At 42.7% G+C, this 24,843-nt stretch overlaps 1 protein-coding gene and 1 long non-coding RNA gene across 2 annotated transcripts in view; one reads left to right on the forward strand and one right to left on the reverse strand.

Annotated features, from left to right (window-relative positions):
• The window catches only part of NOTCH2 (notch 2), an 83,025-nt gene extending 58,353 nt beyond the window's left edge, over positions 1-24,672 (reverse strand). The window contains exons 1-4 of the mRNA XM_017729680.1: positions 24,579-24,672; positions 15,598-15,679; positions 5,741-6,000; positions 4,725-5,060 (exon numbers count right to left, since the gene is read on the reverse strand). Of these exons, the coding sequence (XP_017585169.1) occupies positions 4,725-5,060; positions 5,741-6,000; positions 15,598-15,668 (667 nt within the window). The 5' untranslated portion in view covers positions 15,669-15,679; positions 24,579-24,672. The remainder of the gene's footprint in view (positions 1-4,724; positions 5,061-5,740; positions 6,001-15,597; positions 15,680-24,578) is intronic.
• Positions 24,673-24,693: 21 nt separating this feature from the next.
• LOC108445551 overlaps positions 24,694-24,843 on the forward strand; it is a 3,555-nt gene continuing 3,405 nt past the window's right edge. The window contains exon 1 of the long non-coding RNA XR_001860439.1: positions 24,694-24,782. This is a non-coding gene — a long non-coding RNA (uncharacterized LOC108445551). The remainder of the gene's footprint in view (positions 24,783-24,843) is intronic.

Genomic DNA, 24,843 nt, shown 5'->3' on the forward strand with positions numbered 1-24,843 from the left:
ATCTGTGTCAAGTCACACAGACCCTCTAAGTGACATCTGGTCCAATGCAGATCATGCTGTGTGGCAGATGAGACTGAGACTATAAAGCTCTGAGGCGGCTTCTCCAGACTACTGCTGCTCTCAAGAGACTTGAGGTGATTCATGTGCATTCCCATCCCTTGAACTTCTCCAGCTCTACAGAAGTGCTGGGAAGTACCAAGCTGTATCAAGTGCATTAGCATCTATCAGCAAGGAACAGGCTCGACATTAAAAAAAAAAGCCAAAATAACCAAACCAAAACTAAAAGACCTTCAATATTACTCTCTCCCTTCAAAGCCCTTCCAACCTCCACCCAAGATCCTAGAAATTTCATGGCAGTAGAGAAACTTATAACAAAGAGGAAATATAACATGCTTAGCCAGAGTCCTAATCATAACAGCAGCATCTTCCTGGCAAAAGCTTCTGAGGAACAACTACCAGGGAAAACAATTAGCTTTAGATCCCTATGTTTAAGACTGTATAAAGCTACCAAGCTTGAGCAAAGGTTCAGCTGTAAAACTCAGGGGTGTCCTATCAGCTTGTGTTTCAACTTGGAGGAATCATCCCACTGACCACAGACTGCACTCAGGCCAGCATGTGATCAGCGTGGAAATACACCCACAACCACAAAGACAAAAGGTTTAAGTTCTTATCCCTTCAGTTTAGATAATATGAAGACCAGCCCTACTTTCTAGTAAACACATTTCTGACAGCAGGCATTTAAACTATCTCACTGTACTTTACACAAATTTAAAGTGGCCCAATTATTTCGAGAATAAAGCATGGAAGTCACCCCAACACTAAAATCTCACCAAGCCATTCTATATTTTCACACTTTAACCAGTTATACTACCAAAGAGCTGCTCTGAGATATGTGAGCTTTTCTCTAGCTGGGTCCCAGGATCTAATTTTGCAGTTATATAACCTGACTCTTTTCCAGAAAGCCAGAGTTCACTGTTTTGATGTATTTGGACACCTGACACTGTCTCCTGTTCCCCCCTGTGCTGGGACTCACATGTTGTCCTGTGTTTTCTCTCTGCACAAGAGCAGGTTGCAATACATATCCTGACTTTTGCTCCATATCTGCAAGCACATCGAACTAAGGAATGAGAACCTCAAGGGGAAAAGTGCTCCCACTGCTAACAGCTTGTTGTTCCTCCCCTAGTACACAGACTGACACAAGCAGATAACTTTATTCCTATGTCATCTGAAATCTCCACCCTGTTCCAGAGCATCACATCCAACTCCCTCCAAATCTTACTCCTTCAGCCTTATTTCAACCTATAAACTACACCTCAGACTTTCTACAGGGCCAGTTAGTACTGGGGACAGGAAATTATGCCTGAAAGACGTCAGGTTATTTCCAGACTTAGGGTCTGCTGACAGGAAATAAGGGATGTAGAGAGCTAAAATGAAGCTGGGCTACTCCAGGTAGCATCTAGGCTACTCATCTGGAGCAGAGGGGCACCCACTCCACCTGGAACTCCCAAGGCTGCTGCCATGGAGAGCCTGAGAGCTCATCTCCAAACCTCAGCAAGCAGAGGCTTCCCACCACAGGAAGTTCCGTGTGTGTCAGTCCCCACTCGTGGTGCTCACCGCACAGCGTGATGCTCGGCCAGGAACCGGCGTGAGGTTACTTCCTCTTCCCAGGAAGTGTTCCAGCTCTCATAAACAGCCTGCTCCAGCCTGACAGATCATTTCCTGAACAAGCCCTTGGAATTCCCTAGGGTCCTTATCTTAGTTAATGGGTAATTATTTTGATGGATAACAATGAATAATCACTTTCCCAGCTAAGAACTTCCTCTATTGACTTGTTTAACATTCCATTAAAGGTTACTTGCCAAATGAAGTCCTTTTTTGTCAAATATTTATAACTACGAGCTCATTCTTATATTCAAAGGAGTTGCTAATGCTTCAGGTTACATCTCCTTCAAGGAATTTTTTTTTTTCACTACTACACTGTTATGACTGACCTAACATGCTCTCTTGTCTACAATCCTGTTTCTACCTAAATCAACAAAGCCCAGAGGAAAAATGATTACGCTAGATAAAAATGAGGTTACCTTCCAGACAGATGCAATACCAACAGTGTATATATATAACTTCACTTGATGCTTGCCACCAAATGCTGACTTAACACACATGACTTCATGGATTACCTAATGCAGGATTTGTTTGTGTATATCCACAAGTGACATGGGAACCTGTGAATTTTAAATAGCAGCTGGACTACACTGTACATAAACAGTACTTGTGTGACAGTAGAAAAAGCTGCTGTGACATACAACTCCAGGTTCTAGGTTTTTCCTACCTTTTCAAGCTCTCACTCTCACCTACCTGTATTTACAAAAAGATTAAACTCACTGAAACGCTAAGAAGGAAACATCTACAGAAAACAAGAACCCATTTCAGGGCCAGTGCAGGAGTAGCCTAATTATGCCTAAATTGCTGCTTGGGCACAGTTTCTTCAAAGTAGTTTTACAGGTCACAAGATGCAAAATCCCATCAAAAACCACTCCAGCAGTTCAAGATACATAACTTCCTCCTGCCTCTGTGGCCACAACACTGAGCGATGGCACCATCTTAAGGCAGTCCAGAAGGGCCAGAGCAATTCCATTTATAGTCACAGTATCATCGACATTGCTCCAATTCAGAGACGGAGTCTCAAGAGGAATTTCTAGTCCATAATCTTGGCACACTCTTCCAGAGGAGCAGGCCTTGTTCACATCCTCCCTAGGCGTGACAGGCCACCATTTCTCTTCTCTTTCTGTTGACCTTTCCTTCCCAGACTGAACCTTTTCCAACACTTAGAAATTTTGCTCTGCATGCTCTGCACTAAGGGGGGAAAGAAATGGCTGGGTGCCCTGTCTTTATCAGTTTAATGTAAGCATTTGGGCCTCTCCAACAGCTCCCTTTTTTGCTGTTTTTCAAATGACTAGCTTTAAAAATCAAGCTAGCAAAACAGCATGGCCAACTTAAACAAATACAGGAAATAGAAAAGTAAAGACTCTCAGAGCCACATTAACTCACTCCCACTATAAACACTGTGTAACAAGTCAAAAAAGACAGCTAATAATCCAAAATGTGTGAGGAGTGTAGGTGTGTAGCTGTTACTATAGTAATCTCATTTTCATTTCCTGACTATATTTCAGCCAGCCCACACACTTGTTTAAGGGAAAATCTGCTCCTACTTAGTCTCGTGCCCCTGTAAGAGAATCACTAAAGCAAACTGTCTCATCAGCTTTACAGGATCAAGTCCTTCCAACTTCATCTTTCTCTCTTCTTCTCCCCACCACACTGCTCCTGCATGAGGCCTTAAAGTCCTTGAACTGGCTAATCAGATCTGACTTTTAAGAAAATTCTGAACTTCTGGACAAGACTGTTAATCCAGAGAGACTTGATTTATAATTTCATTTTAAAAAGATGCAAAGCAGAAAAGCAATAAATTCCTCCAGGGTAACTGTTAGTTAAGATACTGCATTTTCAAAGACTCTTTCAAAGCACTCTCCCTTCAAGCATAAGTAGTTGTGCAGACACTGTCTAAGGTTGGCAACGTACATTTAATGTCATTTCAGACAACACCTCAAGACAAAGGTCTCCAAAAAGAGAACATTTTTCACAAGTTCTAAATACCCTTTCCACACAGACCTGTGACTCCAGATGATCCTCATGAGAACACAGCCACTCTATATTCATCCTAAACAGTATAGGGCAGCTACATCTTTCTCATAAATAACAACAGAGACATGCTTATGGGAATGGAGTTTACTTTTCTAGATTACCACACACCAAGTCTGTGTGTGCCAAACTGCAATACACTCAAGTAGGAAGTCTAGTCAAAAGCATTTCCAAACAATCAGTTTCCCATGGAGTTGAATTACTCAGTAAAAGAAAAAAAAATCAGCCTAAAAATATCCTGATATGCAAAGACGACTAGTACTGCCCTGTGGTCAAGGATGACAAGTGGATAGGGAGGAGGACAGGATGAGACCACCATCCCAACCAGGTGACACATGGCCATGTGTAGAGATGGGTGCCTTGGTGACTGGAGCACAGCTTGACACGAAACCAATGCAGCCCCTGATCCTGAGCTAGCGTGTCACCCCTGCTGTGCATGAACTCAGGGCAGCTAACAGCATCAAAAAACAAGCAATCAAAATTTATCTGGAGACAAAAAGGGTGTGGTGAGTTGGAACTGATATCTTGTTAGATTTGGAGGAACTGGAGAAGGAAAAAAAGAAAAGAATAGAACTTGGTGTGTCTTACGGGAACAGATGGAGAAGGAGAAAGACACATGTTCATTCTGCATTCAAACACTGAAGTTAACGGAGGCCTTTACTGACACAAAACTATATATTGGTAGATGTTTATGTTCGTAGAATTTCACATTCCAAATGGGCATTATGAGATACCACCCTAATCTCCTTGAATCTACCTCATAGTTTTTACCTATCTGATTCTCTGACTCTAACTGGGTTCCAAAGAAATCTGTCATTTCTAACCTTCTTCCCTTTCCTTCCTTTCTGTATCATGAAACCCCAGCACTCACAAATTAACATCCTACAGAGCTTCCCACCCTGCTGAAGTTTCTCCCTTCCACCTGACATTGCACACATATCCCACAGAAACTCCAAGACAAGTTTTTGGAAGAACACAGACAGGAGAGCAGTGACAAGACTACAAACCCAAGCTCTTTGAAGCGTTACCTGGCAGGCAGTTGCACTCGAAGGTGAAGTCACTGGTTTGATGGCAGGTGCCCCCGTTCATGCAGGGTGATGGGGAGCAGGGCACGTACACGCTCTCACAGCGGTGTCCTGTGTAACCCGGCTTGCACTGGCACCGGTAGGAACCGGGCAGATTGACACAGGTCCCACCATGCTGGCACAGGCCCAGCGTGGCACATTCATTCACATCTATCTCACACTTCTGGCCAGTGTAGCCAGCCAGGCAGGTACAGGAGAACTTATTTCCAGACACAGTGCATGTACTCCCATTGGCACAAGGTTGAGATGTACAGGCATCAATCCACTGGCATTCCTTTCCTGCAGGAAATCAAGACAGATTAACAAAACGTTGTGTCTGTAGAAAACAGTATGTCTTTCAGGCTACCTCAAATTTTTTAGTGCACTAAATCTTCATATTATTACGGGAAAACTGATGTCTGCCTTTTACCATATTATATTTGAAATGAAAATTAATTTGTGGTTACAGTATGAAGTAATTTACCAGGTTGCAGCAAGATATAGAATGTTGTGATTTATAAAAATGACCTGAAGTCATACTACACACACTGACAGTCACTCTTCTTCTACCTCCCCTTCAAGAGTGAAAGGAATAAGTTCCCATGCTTCCCCTCAGGCATCAAAATATAGTTTTCTCATAGAAAGATTTTGCTGGCCAAATTTGCTCTTTTTTTTTTTTTTCCTACAGACTAGACTCTGAATTCAAAGTGTAACAGCCACTCCAGAGTAGTTTCTGCATTCGGTTTTCCCATGTGGACAACCCCACAAGATCCAAATATTTTTCTGCTTACGTGTAAAGGGTAGGGAGTCTGATTCCCTATTCTCCTTTGCTTTTTTTGGTCATGAAGTCATTTAGACTTCCTCTCATTTCCTGTGCTGGAACTCGAAAATTTGAGAGCATATTACAACTGCCCCAGAACATTCCAGGGTGAAGCAATTCCCAAAGGAGGTGGTCTGGAGGTACAAATGCAGAAGCCCACCTGTGAAACCTGGAAGACAGACACACTCGTACGTGTCCTGGCTGTGGGGGTGACAAGTGCCTCCATTCAGGCAGGGCTGGGACACGTAGCAAAGGTGAGATTCCGAGTACTGACATTCCTCCCCCGTGAATCCTGGAGCACACTTGCAGGTCGGTTTTCCTATCAGGGATGCAGCTTCACAAGTTCCCCCATTCTTACAGGTATTGCTTTCACAGGGGTTTCTGTACTGACAGTAGTCTCCAAGAAAGCCTTCTCGACACCTGCAACAGAGAAGAAATGAATTGCAGCAGTCCCACCTGAAGCCTTGCTGTTCTGGGAAGATTCCAGGAATGAAGTCCCATGACCACGGAAAGCCTTGAAGTTTGCCGTAATTGAAAACCTAAAGGCTGACGTCACACATGTAACAGGGACTTCCTGTGGGACTGTCTCAAGTGAGACCACTGAAAACTTAAGTTCAAATGGTGAAATCGCTCATTGCAAAATAAATACCACATTCAATCAGAGTTGTATCAAATGCAGAACCTTGTTCTTGTACTTCCCTTCAAAACTTCAGTAAAAGCCTAAGTGTTAAAGAACTGCTGAGTAACGATTCCTTGCACCTACTCCCATTCTGACAAGCATCCTTTTTTAGAAGAAAATCAAGCAGTTTAATAAGGTATTAACACCAGGTATTATCCATCTCCCAAAAATATTTATAAACATTGTGCAAATGCAGTGTCTGGGGACCTGAAGATCTGTAGCAGATCTTTCTCCACAAGGCTCCCGTGAGACAGGAATATACTGTTATCCTCATGCTGATAAGTGCATCTGGGACTGGGACTTGCTGAAGCCTGCACTCAAATAGCAACACAAGCACTGCAGTCAGGTCTCCCACGCCCCTGGCTAGCACCCTAACGACAAGGTCATTGTTCTTCTGTCTCCCACAGAAAAACGAGTACACACACACTATCTACAACCAGGGCAATATTTTATACAAAGATCTCCAACTGCAGAATAATTGCAGTTACTCCTCTCTAACCTAAACTTATGTCAATACAGTCTGACTACGCTTGTCAGCTGTAATCCATCTTTTAACTGGCCTTTGTACTACGGATTTTCCATTTAACTGCCAGAGATAGAGGATCCAGGCAAGCAAGCCGGCAAAGCCCACCTCTGTGCCCCCCCCCAGCTCCATTTGCTTCTATCTGGTAGCAGAAAGCTGCAAGGGAATACACTGGATAAAAATAACACCTAACACACAGGACTGTCCACTTGCAGCTCTTTCTGTAGTGCACAGTTGCCTGCTCTAACTGGTGAGTAACTCAAGACACAGCCCCAGAGAAAACATATTTCATTGTAAAAAAAATTAGAGGTGAACATTAGATATGCTTTGTTCCAGATCAGGAAAGGGGCAATTATTAAATCAGTGAGTTACTCATATCTAAAGGGAGGAGATTCCAACTGCAACAAGTACACAAAGTCTCTAGTCCTCAAATAGGAATGTAGCAGTAAAGAGACTGCTTTTTTCCTTATGCACTTAAAAGTGTACTGTAGATTGGACGGGGGGAAAAACAAAACCATACAAACAACAACAACCACCACTGCCAAAAAAAACCCCCATCACAACAAAACCCCACAACTAACCAGACAGGCTCTAAAATCCAGCTGAAAAATCAAAGAATGGTCATGAAGTTATGTTTTAAACAGAATCCTACAGGAGTCTGCCTTTGTTACTATGCTATTCAACATATCTATTGATTATTAACAATGGAAAACATCGATGCTGGTCAAATATGTAGGTAAGAGAGAAGACAGGTTCTTGATAGTAGCAACATGCTTAATAAGGCGCTCAGCATGCAAAATGCCCTTCAGCACTGCAAAGTCATACATCTAGAAACAAAACACATAGGGCATCTACCCCAAAACAGGAAACTGAGCTGGGAACAACACACTTGCTCTGGGGGTTCCTAACAGTCAGATAAATGTGAATTCCTAGCGTGACAGTTTGGCCAGGAATACTTTACACGTACAAACGGCAAATATCAAGTGGGAATAAATGAGATTATGCTACACGCGATAAATGCTTGGTACAACCATTACATCAGTTCTGGTGTTTGGTCTTTAAGAGGGAAGAACTCAAATGAATTCAAAGAAGCCAACAGTAATGATTATTAGAAAACTCTGGCCACAATGAAAAGCTCAGGTGGCTCAGTCTATTTAGCAAAGGGAAAAGGGAACAAGACAATTAATCAAAAGCTCCAAGTATCCACTATGAAACACAGATTTAACAATAATCCCCAATCTAGAAGATACCAGGATAACAGAACTGAGCATTTAAAACTTTAAGCTAGATGAATTCAAATTAGAAATAGGGTTGTATCTTTATTTTCAGACACAGACTTACACACAGTCTCTCAGCAGCAGAGAGAAACAACTGGAACAACGCATTTAAGGTTGCAGTGGAATTTCTCCATCACTCATGCTTGTTTAAAAGAACACCAGGATTGGCTGTTTCAGGGAGAGTATGCACGCTAGTTCAAACAAAGCTATTCAGAGAGGTTATTATCCAAGTTATGCAAGGGGTCATTACTAGATGACCACAACTGTTTTTTCTCATGTTAAAATTTATTAACTAGCTTTAGCCATATGTCTAAAGCAGGAAAGTCATATGTGCGTAATTGTAATTTACCATTGCCCACACCCAAATTAGGCTCCTTTCACCATACCTTAATACTTTCAACTTCATACCCAGGAACAGACATGAAAGAAGAGATTTTGCAGGGCAAGGAAGGATTAATAAAGTTTCAGAAAGCAAATCCTGAGACAATACCAATGCAGAATATCCTCTGCCTCTTGTGCCATCCTTGGTGTAATAGCTGAAGGCCGTGGGACAGCGTGAGCTGCAGCCACATCACACAAGAGGCAGTCTCGGGGTATTCTGGGCCTAAACCACAACAGTGCTATAGGCTTCCTTTAACATCCAAAATCTCTCCTTGCTTCAGGTTGGAAATCAGTCCAAACGCCAGTGGGCTACAGCACGGCTTTGTAGGAGCTGGATCACATCGAAATCTGGCACCCGGCAAAGACAGCTGTGCCAGAAGCTGGAGCACTGCTCGACTCCCACGGCATTCAAGCCTGCACACGGTGCACTGGCTCTGCTCAGAGACCGTCTGGGCAACCACAGTTAAATCATGTCTCTGGACATCTATGTGCAGCTGATGGTTGTGTAAAGACAAACTGAACTTCAGTCCCAAAAGTCTTACAAGACTTACAAGACAGGGGTTTCTCCTGGTTTCATCACCACCACGCAGCAGCACACCAAGCTCCTCGGACTAACAGCTGCAGGCACAGGACATGCACTTCTCTTTACCATGAAAGAAAGAGCAACAAACCAGAACTTCACAGAACCCCACCTAGGCCATCTCATCAGGCTAACAAGAGCTCCTCCAACACCACCCACTCCACCAGCAACTACAAAATATACCAAAACACACCTAGAATTTAAGTGCTAAAGTGCTTTTTCATTTAAAGGCTGTAAAACAAACCAGAAAGTCTAGAGGAACATTTCAGGTTTTGTCCACAAGTAAACAAACCCCCAAAATTATCTCCTCTCAGGGATACTGGAAGGTGCATTTAACTGTTGCCCCTAGACAAGATGGAGAAGGGAGCCTAAACACTGATTAAGAGTATTTCTGGTATGAATTAAAAGAAAAGCTGAGATGTGTGCTCTGAAACAAGACAACCATCACCCACAAACAGCCCAGCATTTTGTACACAAATGTTCTGGTACAAAGTTGAAGAGTACTCCAAGACTAGGCTTGTTCTGGTATCTTCTGAGGCTAATCAGAAAAACATGAGGGAGCGCTTCAAGAGGGAACAGCAAGAACTCTTTTAACTTTAGCTCTTTATATTTGGAAGAGGGAACATGCCTGCATGTGGAAAGCTGGTAGGTCAGGTACACATGGCCCTTGTACCCACCATTTTGTTCTCCTCCTGGAGAAGTGCTTGGTCACAGAGTTATGCTATTTTGCCCTCCAGCAATTCAGTGCAATCCTTTTTGAATGTTAAAGGACAAAAAACCTACAGTCCAGATTTTCAATCATGTCTCCTGTCATCAACATTTCTAGGCACAAATACGTGTAATTTAGTTCTAAATGTTGGTGTAGGCAAACTGCAAATATTTGCTCCTGATTCATGTTGGGCACCACATTGTTTCTCTAAAAATAGAGGCAAAAACTGAAAACATGCAGTCTAAGTCCAGACATTTTTAAAGGATATGATTAAACTCAACAGCAGCTCCAGCTTCCCACCACCCCTGCTCTGCTCTCATCCCAACCTACTCTTTCAAGTTCTCTTTAGGAGAGGAAAAAAACCCCACTTGTCTACAGAGCAGCTTAAAATCATAGCAGCTTGTGTCAGCTCCAAATGACATGCTCAGAACAGGAAACCAAATCTTTTCCAAATAAAAGCCACTGTTTCTCCTCAGTTTTCCATCTAACACTCAGAAAAAGAAACAGGAAGATGAAGTTTGTTCTGGCACTTTCTGGAAGCACATGAGGTCTCTTAACCTACTTCAACAGGAATTTAATCTTTTAAGAACAAATTTCACATATAACTTAATTCAAATCATGATTTCTGAAAGCTAGAGAGTTTGAAATGGGAAAATGTCCTGTGGGCTGCATCAGCTATGCAGCTGCTTCTAATTAAAGCTTCTCCTTTACTCTCTCTGGGCTACTTTCCAGCACAAATACTTTAGAGCTCAGCCTTTTTTTTTTTTTCCCCCCCTCCTCCTTTTCAGCTCCAGCTTGCATTTGCCTTAGCTCAGGCTCTCATGGAACTAAACAAGAGATGTAAAAACAAAACTAAGGTATTTATCCAAATTTGAAGCATCCACAAATCCAGAGAGCTGCATTCATTCTAACAACCTAATGCTGCAAATCAAAGTAGAAGACTCACAAAAAGCTGTGCTTTTGCCTCTTCTGCCATGAAACTACATCGAAGCTACCTTCCAAAACTTAGTTCTCTCCTGCTTTCAATAGACTTCTGGAAAATATGCCTGGTCTACTGGAAAAACTTCCTCATCTGCTGTACTATATTTGCCTGGGCACATTCATAAGACAGCCTCTTCAAATGCACCTTATAGACAATTTTAACCAGACTTCCAGATGTTTGATTTTCATGGGAGTTTTCTACTCAGGCCCATGATATCATCTGGAGATGCACAGAAGAAAGCAGATGGTTTTAATTTAAAAAGCGAAGGGAAGAATTTCCTCGTAGTCCTGCTTCTCCCCCCTTCAACTCAACACTCCCTCCACTTTGATTGGAAGATGCTTCGACACAGAGAGAGAAAAAATGCTGTCTGATGACTAACGTGAGAAGGGTCTCAGCTATTTTGTTACGGATTTTAACCAGACTTCCCTCTGGCTCCGGGGTTCTGACTCCCACACCTACACCTCCTCTCAGGAGGGAGAACAGGATTCTCTGGTTAGCTTTACAAACGCTCCTTCCCATGTCTCAAGGCGCCCATTTATGCGTCATACTTTGAATGCAAACGATGGGTTGGGACGGCCTCCCTGCCCTGCCTTTAAAGCAGCACACAGCTATTGTTCCCAGTCCACAGAAAGTGCCTCTACAGAGAACCATTCCACAGTGCTCCATGGAGCAACAGCAGCCATAGTCTGAACCGACCACGTTTAGTTCAGCTTTTTTTGCCCATGAGAGCTCTGAAGAGCTTTTGGTATGCACAGGTAATGCACAGTAGAAAATCACGACTGAAAAATCACTACTGTGTTCCCAGAATCTAAGCTAGCAGTGCGTATACTCTCCCCTTTTTCCTCTGCCCTAGTCTCAAGGGTCTCCTTTAACTTCTGAAAGGAGACAGAAGGAAACAGAAAAGGGCAGACCATTCTCAGAAAGGGACAACTTCTCTACTTCTGCATTTAGCCTCTTCTGGAAAACTCTCAGACCTCATCCTGCTACAAGGTCTCCTATGGGTATTCCCCATTCACTAGTCTAGGAGAGATTAGTCTCTTGAGACAGATCCTAAGCAGATATCAGCTGCAGTCTCAGAAGCAGTTCTGTAGTCCAGGATCTTGCCTTCAGCCCCAGAAGTCCTCTTAAATCCAAGTAAAAATTCATTTATGAAGATCCATCTTGAAGGAAAGGTAGGCACACAAAGCTGTACGAACCCTGACAGCTTGGGGCATGAAAGGATGTGCTGAAGGAGACCGTCCTTTTGGCACTCCAGTGTCCCCATTTGACTAAGCACAGCTCTGATGGTTTTTTACACCATCAGGAGCAACAAAAGACCTTAGTGTTTAAGCAGTACTTGGTTTCACAGCGGTACAGCTATCCCTTCTGGATACACAAATTGCAACAGTCCTAAGGTCAAAAATTCAATCATCAAAGCCTGCCAAGCACAAGAAGTAGCAATGCCCAGTTTCCTCCCTAAATCTTGCAGCACCCCTATGTCAACTCCCTTCCCACTTCTGCTTCTCTCCCTGGCACAGTCTTGTTTCTGCTCCTTGCCACTGGGGTGGGAAGCTGGGAGAGGCCACAGCTGTGGAACATGGGGAAATCAGTAAAGAGACTCTGCTCCAGGGCCCTGCCCCATTCCAAGCAGAGGCACTGCCCAATTCCACATCCACCTGCAGCAGAGCAGATCCTTGTGCTCAGAAAACAGCAGGCAGCGATGCCAAAATCTCTGCTCCGCTTGTCCTTGAAACAGCTCCCTGTACCCACACCTTCCTTCCCAGCCTGCTGCAACTGCAGAAAGGCTGCAAGTTCACAGCACTATCCCAGGGACTCCTCCTACCGCAGCTTCCCAATCATCCAGCAGCAGGGAGACTAGAAATTGCTTTGCTGTGATGGTCGCAATTGGCATTAAGCAGCAAGGAACTGTTACCCTGCTTCTCTTTGGATGTGAGAGGATGCAAGAAGGCTCCTCCATGTTTGACACCTCAACATGTAAAAGGCTGCCTGGAGATGCTTTGAGGAAAAAAACCCCACCCATCACAACAACAACAAAACACCCATCACAGTGCAAAGCAAAGCCAAACTCCAAACTGAAACTGTCTTTTGTCACAGCAGGACCTAGAAAGCTTGGAAGGATGGGTCTCCTTCACTGCTGCTGCAGATACACACATTCTGTGGAATAAGGCCTGCATCCTCACCCTGAGAGTCACTGAATGAGTGTAGAAAGAGCTCTCACACAAAAAATCTGGCTTTGGAAGATGCAAACACAGGAACGTGTAATTTTCTAAATATAAAATCAAGGTCAGAGAAGGTCAGTAACTCTATCGAGCAGGGCCACAGAATGACAGCCATGGGCCAGCAGCATCATCAGGGGAACAGAGCTACTTAAAGGGCGCTCACAAGAGCAATCTGATAAAGCTCCAACCCCGGCTTCCTTACAAGGGTCACAATCACTGTTCCCATAACAGATGCCAGATATACCATCATAGAGGTTTCTTAGCAGAAAACCAGCTTTCTCTTTTAATGGAGTAGATGCCACAGGATTTTCAGACAAAGAAAGCTGCTTCAGCAATATGCTGCCATCCACTGCTGGGCCAAATATCTAGACTAGGTGTTTTGTTATCAGTGCTTACTTATATCTTATCACATTTGGTTATTGCTGATGCAGGTTCACCCTCAGCAGTTCACTTGATTCTTAGGAGACAGCAAGACAGACGGGATGATCCAACCACACACTACAACAAACAACTCAGCCAAGAGGAGATACAGAAAGTGGAAGAGAGCCTGTTATAATAACTTATTGCCCAGCAGAGGAAGTACTGCAGATAACTTGAAAAAAGTGGAAGGGGTGGAGATGCTGCTAATCATTGAGAGATCCTGCAGACCTAGAAGCCAAGCTACTTGCTTTAGTAATAAATTCCGTTTCCTGAGCAAAACATTTCTACTCTTACAGCCATCAAAAATTCAGAAAGTCATTTAGGTTACTAAACCGGATAGAAAGTTCCCCTATTCAGAGTTCCTCATAGTGCAGGAAAGAAAAAAAAAAAAAGTTAAAACCAAAACAGGATGCTAAGAATCAGCTTGCTAAAGGTAGAGACTCCACAATTGAGGTGGGTTTTGCTACTTTTTTCCTTCCTTTCTGCAAAAAAAGTGTTCTTGAGCCAGAACTAAAAACCAGACACTTAGTAATCTCTGTATACAGTTCTCTATTAGTCTTTCCAATTAATATAGCACCTGCAAAGGAACTGAGCTGTTTCTTGAAGGAGCGGTTGGCTTAAAACCTGCAAGAACACTTTGCACAAGGAAGAAGGCAGCATTAGAGTTATAAATGTGTGCTAAAAAATGTAACAGTGGTCAAAGTTGCCATTGTAATGAGGGAAATGTGTCAAGATCTGGACTGCACTACAAATAGTGCAGAAGCCAGTCAGATGAACCAGTTTAGGCTGTAAAAAACAATTGTTAAGACATGGTTAAGAGGAACACACAAGTTGGAGAAAATGTCCTTAGGAAGGTACAAGCAGCACCAATATCAATACCAGTCTTGTTTATTACCTTTATTGTGACCTACATACTTTGGCTCCAGACTAGCATGCTTAAGTACACATCAGAAAGACCTACAAAAGACACCTATTTCTTGTTTCATTCTTAGAATACAAGTGAAATGCATGAAAAGTTCCAGCTCCCTTTTCAGCAGGGCAGCTCATTTAAGTTGACATCAACGTAAAAGCATGGAAAGGAAAAGAATAGGAAGCAGCAAGAGTTAGAAGTTTTAGAAGAAACCTACAGGGAATAACAAGTTACATGTTTGCTTTTCTGTGGCCTTTCTGCACATCAGGTATTGATTCGAAGCTGAGAAGAACCTCAAATTAGATTTTGATTTCCCCTTTGTGTGCCACAGGTGCAATTTAAGCACACTGAGCTTTATGCACCACACTAATAGAGAACTAAAGGTTGTGGTTAGGGAAGATGGAAGTGTAGAGAAGTGTGAAGAGCAGAGCTGTGTGTTAGCCAAGCTAAATCAACAAAGAAAATTCACTAATATTTAAAAAATGCTGGCATTAAGATAATGTTTTAGCATGCTAGAAAATGACACAACCTGAACTGATGGAGTAAACAATCTTTAGAAAATAATCTGTTTACTGCAGACATAGTAAATTAACCCAGCCAAAAAGAGAGGATTCATCCTCTGGCAAAATATCACTTCAATTTAAAAAAAAAAAAAAAATCTAAGTACTGCAGTTTGAAAGGTGAACTGCATTTAAATAGATGCGATATTCTCCAGATAACGTACACCCTGCCAAAGCTCCTGCTCATGAGCTTCCCATGCAGCAACAAAGTGAAGGCACCATTGAAGAAGGGTGTCAACATCTACCAAAATCAATTTACATGATGAAAACAAATGTGGATGTTTGGTTGGGGGGTTTGTTAGTGTGTTTTAGCAACTCACAGGTATTACTTGCTCTCAAGCAGTAGAAGGGAATTGGCACACCTCAGAGTGCAGAATAGTTCTGAAAAACCTCAAAAATATTCAAATTAAGGCTGAAGCTCTATAAAGTAAGGCAAGCTATAAGATGGAGAGCAAGTTTCAACTTAGCTTGTGGGTCTGGAAACAAGGTACAGAGTTTACCTCTATGATTGGTTTGACCTCAGTTCCCAACCCAGTACAAAGAAATCCAACTGACAAGATCCAAACCCAAATAGTGAACAAGAATTCCAGATTTCTTACATTACAAAAAGCTAGCCCACAAGAACTAACGTATTATAAAGAAACACCAACTGTGCTAAAACTGTTAGGCTGAAAGAACCCAGTAAAAAAATCTTTAAAATTCACATTTCCTTCCTGGCTAGGATCCTGAAGGAAAGAAAATGGGTAATTAAATTGATTAGAAATGAAACCAACTTACTTGCAATATCCTGTACCATTTTGATATGGAATGCACTTTCCCTCATTAACACATGGCTTGGAATCATCCATACACTGCAGAGCTGAAAGGAAAGAAAAGAAAACAACCATCAAACCTGTAGCCACAATACATGTCAGGTCAAAGCTTCATTAGCATATTTGGGAGAATGAAAATTTTATAGGACTGGAACAAAAACAAAGACACTATCACATAGTTTAATTTCATCTCTGGCAGCATCAAAAGAGCCAGACTGAAAGAAGAATCAAATACAGATTTGTTCATCAGGCAACCAAATCTTTCCAGAATTTCTTTAAGGTAGGTTTTCAAAGCAAAGTGTGCAGTAATTTCAGCAAGCTGCAAAGACATTCATGTCAGCACCTGCATACTTTGGGTTGAGTGTCCTCAGTCACTGCTTTCTGATCAAAATTCTGGACTGAAATTCTCTGAAATACAAAGCAGCTACTCCTAAGCCTTCTTCCAGAATATTTTGTCTCAAATCCTTTCCTTCTTTTTCACTATCTCTAGGAACACCAGGCACTGAAACAGGGCATGTGACCCTCATGAGCTGACATGCTGAATGTCACCAGCAATCCAGAATTTGCTGCAACATGTACTGTTGTGGCACTCTGATTTCAGACAGGATCATGTTTGCGAGTAAGTGGAAAACACGAGAGCTGTTAACAACTTTCAGCAAAGAATTTGGTATTTCTAAGGAGGAGATGCTCTGTAACTCTAACTTGACATTTTCACTACTGTGTATTTAAAAAGGCACTAAGTACGACACAGCTCAGGGCCAGTAAATTTTTATCCAAGTCTACTGGAAGCTCTAGTGAAGTCTGTCCTGATGGAACCTCCAGCTCTGGCAAGTGTTTTTCCCTTCACAGGGACATTATGCACTCGGTAGCTGTTTCCAAAGTGACCAGAAGGGTGAGAACTGTGGAAACTCTGCAGGAGCAGAGGGCATTTTGGAACCACAAAAATTTAGGCAGTCCACCTAGACCACAGCCTGACATTTGAATAGCACCAAACTACCAGATGAAGCTCTCAGAACCAGATCAGCTGGGTCCTATCCTAAACTTATCCACATACCAAGAAGTCACAAGCTCTTCCCAGCCTCCAGTTCTGTCTCCTGGCCCCAAACTCACACACTTCCATGCCTTTACAGATCCCCTTTCCACAACCTTATTGCGTTTGGGAAAGCATTTAACCAATCTTAATTAAAGGCACCTAGAGGCATCAATAATATCCAACCACCTAAACTGCCTACTTGTGAGCCAGCTGTTATAGGGTTTACTGCCCCTTTTTTTTTTTTTTTTAAGGATGCTTTTCCTTTCCTCAAGTGGTATTAAATTTTCAGTACAAACTCAGCAAGGGCATCAGGGAAAACTGGTCCAAACCACCACTGAGGTCGATATGCTGGTGACTAAGGAATAAGACTCAGAAACAGAAGAGTTAACACAGCAGTCCCACTAAGTTCTCCCTGCAACCAAACCAAATTCAGTCCAGCAACTGGACAACTTGGAACAGACTCCGGTTCTGCTGTCCAGGGCTTGAAGTGTTATTTCTCAATAACCCTGGAGCACATAAACAGGTCACACACACCACAAGGCGCTATAGGAACGTTTCACACTTGCAATCCCTACAGAGAATACAGTTAAATTAAACCCAGCTCCCCAGGAAAATTATCAGTGTTTCCCACAATACAAGTACGCTTGTTGCTGTTAACTCGATTTCTGAAAAAGGGGCACTTGGATGGTGCTGCTTCTGCAGAGCTCTCAGGAAATGAACAAAATTCCACTCTGAGCCCCTTTCAGATAACCCCTGAGGTCAGGGTTACTAAGCGACAGAAATATTAACACGGATTTTGCATGGCATTCCCCCCCACAGCGGGCAGAAACACGCTGACTTGCACCTGTCTGACAATTTCTATCCCATTTAACCGCAACATCCACATGGCTTTGACTCCAAACTTCATCTGCTGCTGTCTAACACTACAGCAGCTTGTTTTCACAGCAAAGATTAGCTCTAGTTAGCAGGGCTCGGTTACACCGTGTCCACGAGAAACTGCACTGTGTCCAAGGGGAAGTGTCAGGATTCCAACGACTCCCACCACCCCGGCTACTCTGGGGAAATGGAGGAGGGTTAAAGCGAGCTGTGCCACATTTCAGAGAGCCAGGAAGGGAAGCAGGCTTGGTATTCTCATCTCACTACCTTGAATTTTCATTCTTTTCACACCAATCAAGCCAGTGAAGCAAATACTCAGAGGATTATTTCTTTTGTGCTCATGCTTTCAAACACAATTTTGTAATCTCATCGAGTACCCACGTCCCCAGTGAGAACTGAGCAGCCAGTTGATTTTGTAACCCACGTAGTAAAAGCTTAACCAGCACTTGGCCAAAAACACCTTCCAGCACAACTGCACGGAGGGGAACGAGAGGCTGATGGCTTTCGGGGTCACAGTAAGGATCCAAATCAAGGATTCCAGTTTGGCTTGCTAGGCCAAATACAGACACAGCAGAGAGGCTTTAGCAAAGTAATGATTAATTTTGCTCAGGTTTTTGACAAATTATTCCCACCTTGAACTGCTGTTTAGCAGGTCATTAAACTACTACCAGCCTTTACAGTTCTTTCACAGAGACAATGGGATAATAAACTTTTAAATATATATTGTGCCTATAGTAATTCAGAAGTAAAAGAAGCCAAGAAAACACAAAAATACTTTGTACTTTTTCATCTCTAGACTAATACAGGCTGAACAGCAACACTTTGAAATGCAACTAAAGCTGAAGTGAATGTAAATGTAACCATATTCTACATTAAAATAAGTATTCAAGAGTCATGTGACTTCTCTTGGAAAAAAAGAAATCACAAGGGAAATAGAAGACTACAGTTCTCACAGTAAAATTAGCATTTCTGTGCACAAAGCACTGTCTTCCTGTATTTCACTATATCTTTCATAATTTCACAACAGATGCAAAACCAAGGCATTTCAACACAACTCACTTCAAAAGCTACTTCTCTGCTACTCTACCATGTTGTGATCGAAAGTTAAAAGTACCAGAAACTACCTTCTACCTCAGCCAGCACAAAAAGTTTGTTTTGCTACATGCACTGTGTTAACTGGAAATACTCTGGTGTGTACAGCATGAGAGAAGGCAGCCTTGCCTTGAAAAGATAAAGCCACTTTTCTAGAAGCCATATATAGACAGCATCAGAACACTGTCAAGGCTTTGACAGCTGCTTTTGACAGTTTTCTTCAGTGTTTAACACAAACAGAAATGGTGAATTGTTGGGTGGTTTTCTGGGCTTGCCATAGCCTGGCAAAACCACCGAGACTGTCAGAAGGTGGGTTAGCCTCATGGATTTTAGGCATATTACAGGGATATTGGGAAGACACCCCATGGTTTTCAAAAGACTGGCTTTTCATGGAGAGGGCAGGCCATTTCAGAAAGGAGTACCCAATTTCTACAGCCACTGTAGCCAAGTTTGAAGGATACTTCTCAGGAAAGGACTCTTGAGTGCAGGCAGGGTGAACACTATAAGTGATACTACTCAACCTGGAGTCCATACAAACCCTTGCACATGCCTGCATTGAGATGCAAACTCTAACCTGACATTTAACATCCTACTAAAACTATTTTCCAAGGCCAGAGGGAAAACCAGATAACCACTACTGTAAAATGAGCACAAGATACACTATAGGGAATGCTGTGATTTTTGACATCCAAATCCAAAGCTCACAACTGGAGCACAGTTCCACCTAGATTTAATTTTTCTTTCTGGCTAAAGAGAGTTAAAATCTAGGGGGAAAAGGAAAGTTTTCATTCCACCTCAGTGTTCTTTACAATGCCAAGATGATCTGGACATTGTGATTTGGTTTCCACACTTCATCTGCCTTCTATAAATTCAAATATTTTCTGGGCTATAAAATTAAAAGAAATAGTGTAGGATTAAGATCAGAAGCTCTGTCAGAGTTGAGCTTTTAGGAGAACTCTGCAATAGGGAAATCAAGCCATTACCAGAGCAAGTCTGAAAGGGCTTTGTTGTAACTACCCAAAGGAAAGTAATGCCACTAAACTCCTTGCCCACAAGTTCACAAAAAGTAGAGCTGAAATAGAAATGAAAAAAACCAAAACAATTAATGCTGCACGAAAAAGACATTATAAAGCTGATTTCCTGTAGCTTTGTGGTCTATTATCCTGCATCTCAGATGGTGCAGGCTCTGTACCAAAGGTTTTATTTTAAATAAGGGGAGAGTAATGTCCCAGCAGAGAACACAGCTGAGCTGCTGGTACAGCTTTCTCCTTGGGAGGACACTATATGTCTCTCTCTCTCTCCTCTTTCTGTCCACAAGCGTTTCTTTATGTTCATAGAAACACAATATCGGAACCGAGACCTTTGTCCTATGTGGTTAAAGCCTGCCCATAAGTTCAAAAGCTTTCTTGTGGGAGTGGGTGGAAAACAACCTACTTGAACATAGAAAAAAAGTCAAGCTAAAAACACATTTAAGATTGGATAGAAAGCTAAAGGACAAAATAGGTTTCTATAACCTTTATGCAGTCAGTGATTTTCTGTCTCGATTGAGATTCATGAGAAACAGCCTGTCATTTCAACCGTGCTACCCATTATGTATTAAGGGAGAGGAGGAAAAAGGATTTGAAGCCCTCTAACAACAGCAACACAAAACGCATGGAAAATCCAATGCTCAGGGTTGCTTGTCAGAGGTGGATCAGCTCTGAAGAGGACAACCATCAGCATGGCCAGAAACACCAATTACACAACAAACCAAGGGGGTCTCAAATTCCAAGGGAGAGAAAGACAGCTGCTGACTCCCTTCAGGAAAAACAGAGCGTGAAAAAAGCAGTTAATGCTGAAACATGAGGTACATTCTGCAGGAAGGTCCTCGATGTGCAGAAAGGGAAAAAATGCTTCCACAGCAGCACTGCACAGCACACAAAAAACCACTGGAAGAGGTGGTAAGGTGTAAGCAGCACTGTACATATGGAGAGAATACCCAAAGATAACCAAATTTTGGAGGAAAACCACAAAGGACTAATTACGCTATTCACTAACCTCATGAGATTACAGTTTCAGTGAGATTATATAGCAGGGAAGAACCCACTAGTAAATACCAGCTAGCTGAAAATAGGAAAAGAGCTTTTTTTTTTTTTTTTTTTTCTGAAGAACAGATCATCCTATGGCAGGCACATTGAGGGGGGAAGAAGCAAACTGGTAAAAATCCTTACTGTGAAAATGCAGTAAAAACTTACACTCAGCTCAGATTTAGAAACCATTAACATTTGGGGAATTTAAACATGCTCACCAGTTTGCACTTCACACACAGAGGGTAGTAGTTAAAGACAAAGCTTGTCTACAGGGCATGGAAATAGTCTGTAAAGTGAACTGCTTTAATCAGATTAAGACATCTCCACTGTTTTTACACACAAAAGCCTGAAATCAATTGGATAATGCAAGACTCATCAACTGAGAAGCTAAGCAGAGCTCAGAGGAGTGAGAAGACACTCAAACAACAACCTATACCTTTTGGGAAAGGAAACTCTAATATCTGTATTTCCTTCACAAATTCTCTAGGCAAGTGCAAAAAATTTGAAAAGAAAATATTTAAGTGGATTTCAGAAGAACAAGCCTGTAAACATGAAGAAGTTCTGCTTTAGAAGTTCATCAGGTTGCTTTTTTTTTTAATTTGAGGATGCCAATAGCAAATCTGACTACATGAAGCTCTCAGACACACAGAACCCCATGACCTGCCATCATCTGGTTCAAATCTCTCTTTCAAACATCTAGGATCAGCAAAAAACTACCAATTGACCCTCCTAAAAGCAGAGCTGGGAAGCATCCTGGAGATTCACAGGTAGAGGTAAAGTCTTTCGTCATCAGGGTCTTAGGCCCAGGAAGCTGCAGGAACACTGATATCTGTATCAGATGCAGCTGCAGTTCATGTGACACTGCTGCTGCTGAAAAACTATTGATAAAAACTCACATTATAATAGATACTGAATTTAGGATGAACTTGTAACACAGTTTGAAAGGCTGTCAGACACCATATTCTCCATCTCCCCACACAGCTACTGTTCTCTGCCTTCCCCCATTTGCAGTTTTCCAAACAAAGCCAAAATGCCTAAAATCCAGAACTGCAACATAAAGCACTTAGGGGAAAAAAAAAAAGTTTTCAACAAAAAAATGTAGGGAAGGCAATTAAAGGGCTGAAGAGGTATTGGTGTTTCCATGGCAATCTGGCAGTCAGGAGCCATGCTCGCCTCTTCTCCCAAGTCTTCCGTCATTCTGCAGCACTAAATCTTTATTAATTTGAATGTTGAGCATGTCTGCCCGTGCAGAAATGTTATCCCACTGCTTGTGCCGAGCAGCGCTTCCGCAGCCGTCCAGGGTGATGTCAGAGAGACGAGAGGAAGATGCATGGAACAAACAGCAGATGCCCGTGCCATTTTGAGATACAAAGCTCTTTTTTCATCCCCATGGCAGTCTAAAAAAAGGACATGTGCCCTAGGAACAGACTATTTTCTAAACAGAACGAACTATTATTTCTGCCAATCTCAGATGACTCTGCTTAGAATGATATGAGCAGTATTGCTCCCAGACAAGCCCTTGACTTCTGTTGGCAAGATGATTTCAAAGTGAATTCAGAGAAACTGAGAATACAACACATGTGCTTAGGAAAGCTATTTTTTCCACAACATGGATGACCTTTCCCTAAGGCGTCCCAAAGGAGCGGTGGCAATAATCACTGTATCACTTTTTTCCACAACATGGATGACCTTTCCGAAACTAAGGCATCCCAAAGGAGCGGTGGCAATAATCACTGTATCAATGCTCTACTGAAGAGTACAAATTAGCCAAGAGTACAAATTTAAAGGAAATTATGTTACACCTAGAGCTACTATTGTAACTGCTTGGGTTTGATGCTAAGTAAGATAGATTCCCGAGTCCAGAAGAAACTGCTGCTGCTTTTCCACCTACACCTCATCCTGGATGCAAAGTCCAGCCACCCACACCCTCTCATGGCACAGACACCAGTTTTGGAAATGGGAGAATCTGAAAAGGACCAGAGCCTATTGAAGGGAATCATCCACTTGTTGCAACAGCAGCAAATGAAAAAAAAAGGGAGGGCAGTAGCTGTGGAAGCTGACAAAAACCCAACCCATCCACTGAAAGAGATTCGAATGCCAAATGCCACCAGAGGCGAGTCCTCCTTTCCCAAGGATTCAAGTCCTGAGAACATGAGCAGGAGGATCTTCACGTATTTTTAATCTGACTAAGCGATGCCCTGCAGGAAGTGATGCGAGTTAGCCAGATTCTCATAATGCTCCCTTTTGAAAGTCTAAATCAGCATCTTTGATAAGAACAAATTTGATAGATGGTAACACCTTCAGAAAATCAAGTCAAACTTGTTCTCCCATAAGCAAATCCATGTCAAGCAGACCAGCACTATCAGCATTATCTGAAGTCCTCCAAATTTCTCTGTGTGAATACTAAAGACCTCAAACTGCAGTCCACGCCAGCACAGCACCGATTAAAAATGGATTGTAACCTGTTAGAAACACGGGCTGGCAGGCAGTAGCAGCCTGGCAAGGCAGAGCACCAGAGTTAACGACAGCAGGTAATTAGGGTGGGCTTAACAGCCAGGATCTTTCTGCCTGATCAGAAGAGAAGCAAATGGTTCACAGCAATTATCAGGTGAGTATCCTCACCAAAAGCGCAGGTGTTGCTGCCCCACCCCAGCTTACTGCACCTTCAACTGCAGCCCTTTGCAAAACTAAACTGGAAAAGCGAGTTGCTACACCATGGGGCTTGCATGATGAGACAAGGCTGAGTAGTCCAAACCATAGCGCTCCGTGCATCCAGGAGCCTCCTATTTATTGACCAAGAGGGCTGACATCAGGTACCTGCCCTCTCTTGCACAAGAGCATCAAGCCAGTTGAATATGCACCTGAAAATACCCTTTCGGTGACTTCATCTTTCCCATTAATTCAAGCCACAGCTCCCACTCCCAGGAACCAGATGCAGGTCAGTATCTCACGAACAACAGGAGTCACTTTCAGCCTGGATTTGTCATCTCTGCCAACCAGCCTTTGTTCAGCACCAGGAAGAGATTTCACCCACAAAGGCAAAAAATTTCGGCAGCATGGGATGACCTCAACCACCTCAGGTGTCTGCCCAGGCAAGTGACAACAGGTGATGCCACAGCTACTTCTCTCGGCCCCTCAGGGAAAGGGCCAGCAATAAGCTGCTAAGTTGTTCGTATGAAAGTACAGTTTGACTAAGTGGACATGACATTTAGTCTTTAGAAAATTAGTATTTTTCTATCTTACTGGACTGTGTAAGCCATCTCCAGAAATAACAGTGCTACTATGCACCACAAGTCTATACTACCACAAAAGCGTATTTCTAAGACACCTACCCTTGAGAGACCCTATAATTTTCCTTTTGAACAAACCTAGCTGAAACACATTTGTGAAACAGCTTTTTTTAACTACAATCATCTTCTTGCAACATATTAGCAAAACTAAATCAGCTTTCAGAGGGGATTACTGGAAAAAAACCCAACAACATTTCTCCCAGGAGACAAATACTGACCATTTCAAAGTCAAAACAGATCGATTGACTGACCCAACTACTCTTATTCAAACCAGCAAGAAGTGGTTAAAACTCTGCATACAGCATTTTCCACTCCAAAACCATACTGAACAACAAAACTACTGAAAATACCAGTGTCTTGCTTGCTCAGCCCTAAACAACTTCCACTAACACTCTCTCTCATCGCTGCACTGTTCATAAGTCATCTGAAAAGCAACCCAGCCTCTCAAGAGTAAAAAGAAGGAATGAGAAGGCACGCAAGTAATCAATGACTGCTGGTCCTCGATAGCTTTAACGCGGTGCAAGACTGCACAAGCTTTACTCCGGAGTAAAGCTGGAATTGCCATAAGATTTCCATCAGAACCCACCAGTTATGGCTTATGAACCAGCGCTCCAGACAAGCTTCAAATATAATGCAAACGCCAGCGTGCAAGGGGAAACAGTGACAAAAAGCGGCACTTCCCTCAGATGTGCACACATGGCTTCATCGCGCCTGGATTGATGAGGAGGAGGGCACGCAGAGATTCTCTCTGTGTGTGCAGGAATGTCCCCAACAAAGGCTCGGTGCGCAGGTATGCGAAGCGACGGGCGCCGCAAAGCCTTCACTCTCGTGCTTTGAAGCCCCGACCCTCC

The sequence above is a fragment of the Corvus brachyrhynchos genome, unplaced genomic scaffold, assembly GCF_000691975.1.
Source record: "Corvus brachyrhynchos isolate BGI_N302 unplaced genomic scaffold, ASM69197v1 scaffold101, whole genome shotgun sequence".
Classification (NCBI taxonomy): domain Eukaryota; kingdom Metazoa; phylum Chordata; class Aves; order Passeriformes; family Corvidae; genus Corvus; species Corvus brachyrhynchos.